The sequence below is a fragment of the Mustela nivalis genome (assembly GCF_964662115.1).
Source record: "Mustela nivalis genome assembly, chromosome: X".
NCBI classification, from domain to species: Eukaryota; Metazoa; Chordata; class Mammalia; order Carnivora; family Mustelidae; genus Mustela; species Mustela nivalis.
In genome coordinates this window covers 69142745-69146214 of record NC_139040.1, presented here as the reverse complement: position 1 = coordinate 69146214, position 3470 = coordinate 69142745, and the positions used below count along the sequence as shown (strand labels likewise).

General features: G+C 47.4%; 1 protein-coding gene across 1 annotated transcript; it reads left to right on the top strand.

The window, feature by feature from the left end:
* Positions 1-570: 570 nt before the first annotated feature.
* On the top strand, positions 571-3109 carry OTUD6A (OTU deubiquitinase 6A). The gene has a single exon (XM_082716248.1). It carries the CDS (start codon positions 874-876, stop codon positions 1747-1749), a length of 876 nt encoding a protein of 291 aa, XP_082572374.1. The 5' UTR covers positions 571-873; the 3' UTR covers positions 1750-3109.
* Positions 3110-3470: the final 361 nt, after the last annotated feature.

Below are 3470 nucleotides of genomic sequence, written 5' to 3'. Positions count from 1 at the left end.
TTTGGAAGAGCTTAGGGCTTGTATTTATTTTATATTTTATGTTTTAGAACGTTTAGAGATTCAAAATAAACAGAAGGAACTGGCTCAACGAATGCCAGCTGTTGTGTTTCACGGGCATCCTATGGAGCCCATTTTGGAAGCCGGGAAACTCGGGAGGAGAGTTTAGGGTAGTTGCATTCTGTCAGCAAAGGCCATAGTGTCTGCTTAGTTGCAATGAGTGAGTTTAAGAAGAGTGGCGTGCCTTCTTACACTGAGATCTAACATTTAAGTTAGTGTGAGACCTAACCTGAAAGGACTCTGTTCCCAGGAACAGTAGGAAATGTAAAGGTTCACCAGTCTGGGTACCTGAAAAATAAGAAAGTCTCATTGCATCCTGAACACTAGGAGTAAAAGGAAGTCCACCGTCAGAGCACACGTAGCTGGTGGTAGAGTCTTTGTTATACTCAGGCATGACCAGCATCTGTATTGTGCTCAGATTTGGAAATGAACTAGGGACTGAGTCCACGGACGGTTCTCCAAGACTGAATGCTACATATAATATTCGAAGTCCAGGTTCTATGAGCAGGATTCAGACCTGGCTAAAACCGGAAGCAACCGTTGCTACGGGGTCTAATGGAGGTGTATTTAGGGTCTCCTAGCAGCCAATCCTAGTGCCAGGAGCTTTCAAGGGGGCGTAGCTATTAAAGCCAGTGGCCAATAGCAGAGGGCCGTGAGTAGGGTGAGAGCGACCACCTGGTGACGTGAATCAAGTGCAGCGGCGGTGAGGGGAGGCCGAGGACTCGCAGCGTGTTCCGGGGTTTGTGTTGTTATTCACAACCATAGCCCGTACTTCAGCTGCCACCCATCTTCGATCCTCACCTGCCGGTAAACGTCATGGAAGATTCTCAGAGTGAGCAACAGCGGATAATACGACGCCACCACCGCGAGAAAAAAGAGCTGCAGGCCCGCATCCAGGCCATGAAGAACTCGGTCCCCAAGAGCGACAAAAAGAGAAGAAAGCAGTTGCTCCTAGACGTGGCCCGCCTCGAGGCCGAGATGGAGCAGAAGCACCAGCAGGAGCTGGAGAAGTTCCGAGAGAGCTTTCCTGATAACGGCAACCTCGACTCCGTCACGGAAGATCTCGCCAAGATGGATCTAGAGAACCAGCCTCCCCGGCAGTCCCGGGCACAGAGAAGGCGCGAAAGAAGGGCGGTGCTTGAGAGAGAGCGCCAGGAGAGGATCACCGAGGCCGAGATGGAGCACCTGGCTAGCTTCCGCCGCGATGAGGAGGAGAAGCTCGCCGCCATCCTAGGATCCAAGAATCTGGAGCTGAAGGATATCCCGGCCGATGGCCACTGCATGTATCGCGCCATCCAAGACCAGCTGGTGTTCTCAGTGACGGTAGAGAGCCTGCGGAAACGCACCGCCGATTACATGCGCAAGCACGTGGACGACTTCCTGCCCTTCTTCAGCGACCCGGACACCGGCAACGCCTACAGCCGCGAAGACTTCTTGAGCTACTGCGACGACATCGTGCGCAGCCCCTCATGGGGAGGCCAGCTCGAGCTGAGGGCCCTGTCTCACGTCCTGCAGACACCCATCGAGGTGATCCAGGCCGATTCGCCCGCTGTCGTCATCGGCGGGGAGTACACCCGGAAGCCGCTCATCCTCGTCTACCTGCGCTACGCTTGCAACCTCGGCGAGCACTACAATTCGGTGAGGCCACTTGAGGCCGGCGCTGTAGGGGGCGCGGCCCCTAGGCTCTTCTAGGCCGGCCGCTGTCGCAGTCGTAGTCGCCATTGCTGCTGCCGCCGCTGCTGGAGCTGAAGCTACCGCGGCGCCTCCTCAGTAGGCTCCGTGTTGTTGTTTTTTTCCCCTTTGGTTTTCTCGGGTTTTTTCTTGCTTTGTTTTACTTGAAAGTCGTACCCCCCAACCCCAACGCTTCTCTGCCCACGGCCCCACCCCCGCACGCCCGCGCTCTCCTACCTGGCGGTTTTATCCCCTTCTCTCACTCATTCATTGCTTTGGGGGCTGGCGGCGGGCGCGGGGAACATTCAGGACCAGGGAAAGATCTGTACTGTACTATCTGAGGAGAGGAAGTTGGCCAAATTTTCACCGCTCTTGCCCTGAAGGGTCTTTGCCTCCCTCGCTGATGAGAATTGGTCCCGCCGCACATGCCTTTGAGATCAAAATGGAAAATGGGTTTGATACATTCTTAACTGGGGAGAAATTAGTTTTACTAGGAATCTTCGGATTGTCCCTATAAATACATTGGATTTTAGATAAATTTGGAGTTTTTGTGATCCTAGTGCTTTGTGAATGCCTTTCTCTTGTTCTTGGGGAACAAATGTATTTCGAGCTCTTTGCAGGGGCAGGGGGGCGGGAATGCTTTGTGCTTCAGCTGAGCTGTTCCGGAGACGTCTCAAGTTATGAACAGTAGTTCTCTAGTATTTAGTTTTGTTTTTTCATAAAATTTGTGTGGTGCGCCATGAATTTTACTTATTTAGGATTTGCTAAAGTCTACATAAGAGCATTTGTTAAACTCAGAAATTAAATGTACGAGCTAAACATAGAAATTAAATTTACAAAAACTGATAGGTAAGGTTCGCTCTGAGATGTGAAAGATCTCAAGTTAATTTCCTTTATTAAAGTTAGGAAGAGCTATGACTTTATTCAAGTAGTTGATTCATTTCATTTTGTCTACAACTGGTAGGAAGCGAAAAGAGACACCCTAATAGGCAGCCTAACATTCTGTAAGGGTGAGACCCGAACTAGTAAGTTTTCTTCACTGTGAGACATGAAAGGGTACACTTTATTCAAGCAGTTGATCCAGTTTGTTGCATCTACAAGTGGTATAAAGTGTGAAAGATCTGAACCTAGCATATTTGCCTTAAGTCCTAGAGATAGGAAGCTACTTTAAAAGATTTTAAGACCTAAAAATAGTTGATCCATTTTGTTGTATCTACAACTGGCATGAGGAAAAAAATAATGAGCAATCTACTTTTGTTGATAGTACAGACTTATTGATATCTTGAGTTTGCCAGTAGAATAGTAAAAATGAAATGATTAGCAATAAACAATTTAAAATTTTTTAAATCTTTAGAGCCTGTGTTTCAGTGAGATTACTTAAATTCATTTAAAAATCCAATGTACACACCAAATGTTCTAAAACAAAATATATAATTTCAAAATGTTTTTAAAATATTATGCAACTTGTTCTTAAAATAAAAGTTTTTAAAATACCTGGTTCTCTATTTTTGTGTAGCTGACTTAGTTTGTACAAACTTTGTATCCCAGGATCTGCTTCAGCAAAGGAATCCTGGAGGTTTAGGGAGAGGAATTGGGGACCAGTTAAGGCTTTGGAGAGGAAGACTGGCCTGGTGGCATCCTGGAGTAGAGTGTTTCCCAAGAAAGGATTTAGGGAGGAACTTTATCTAGATGCTGTCCAGAGCTGATGTTTCACTCTGTGAAAAACATCCTGAAATGATTTG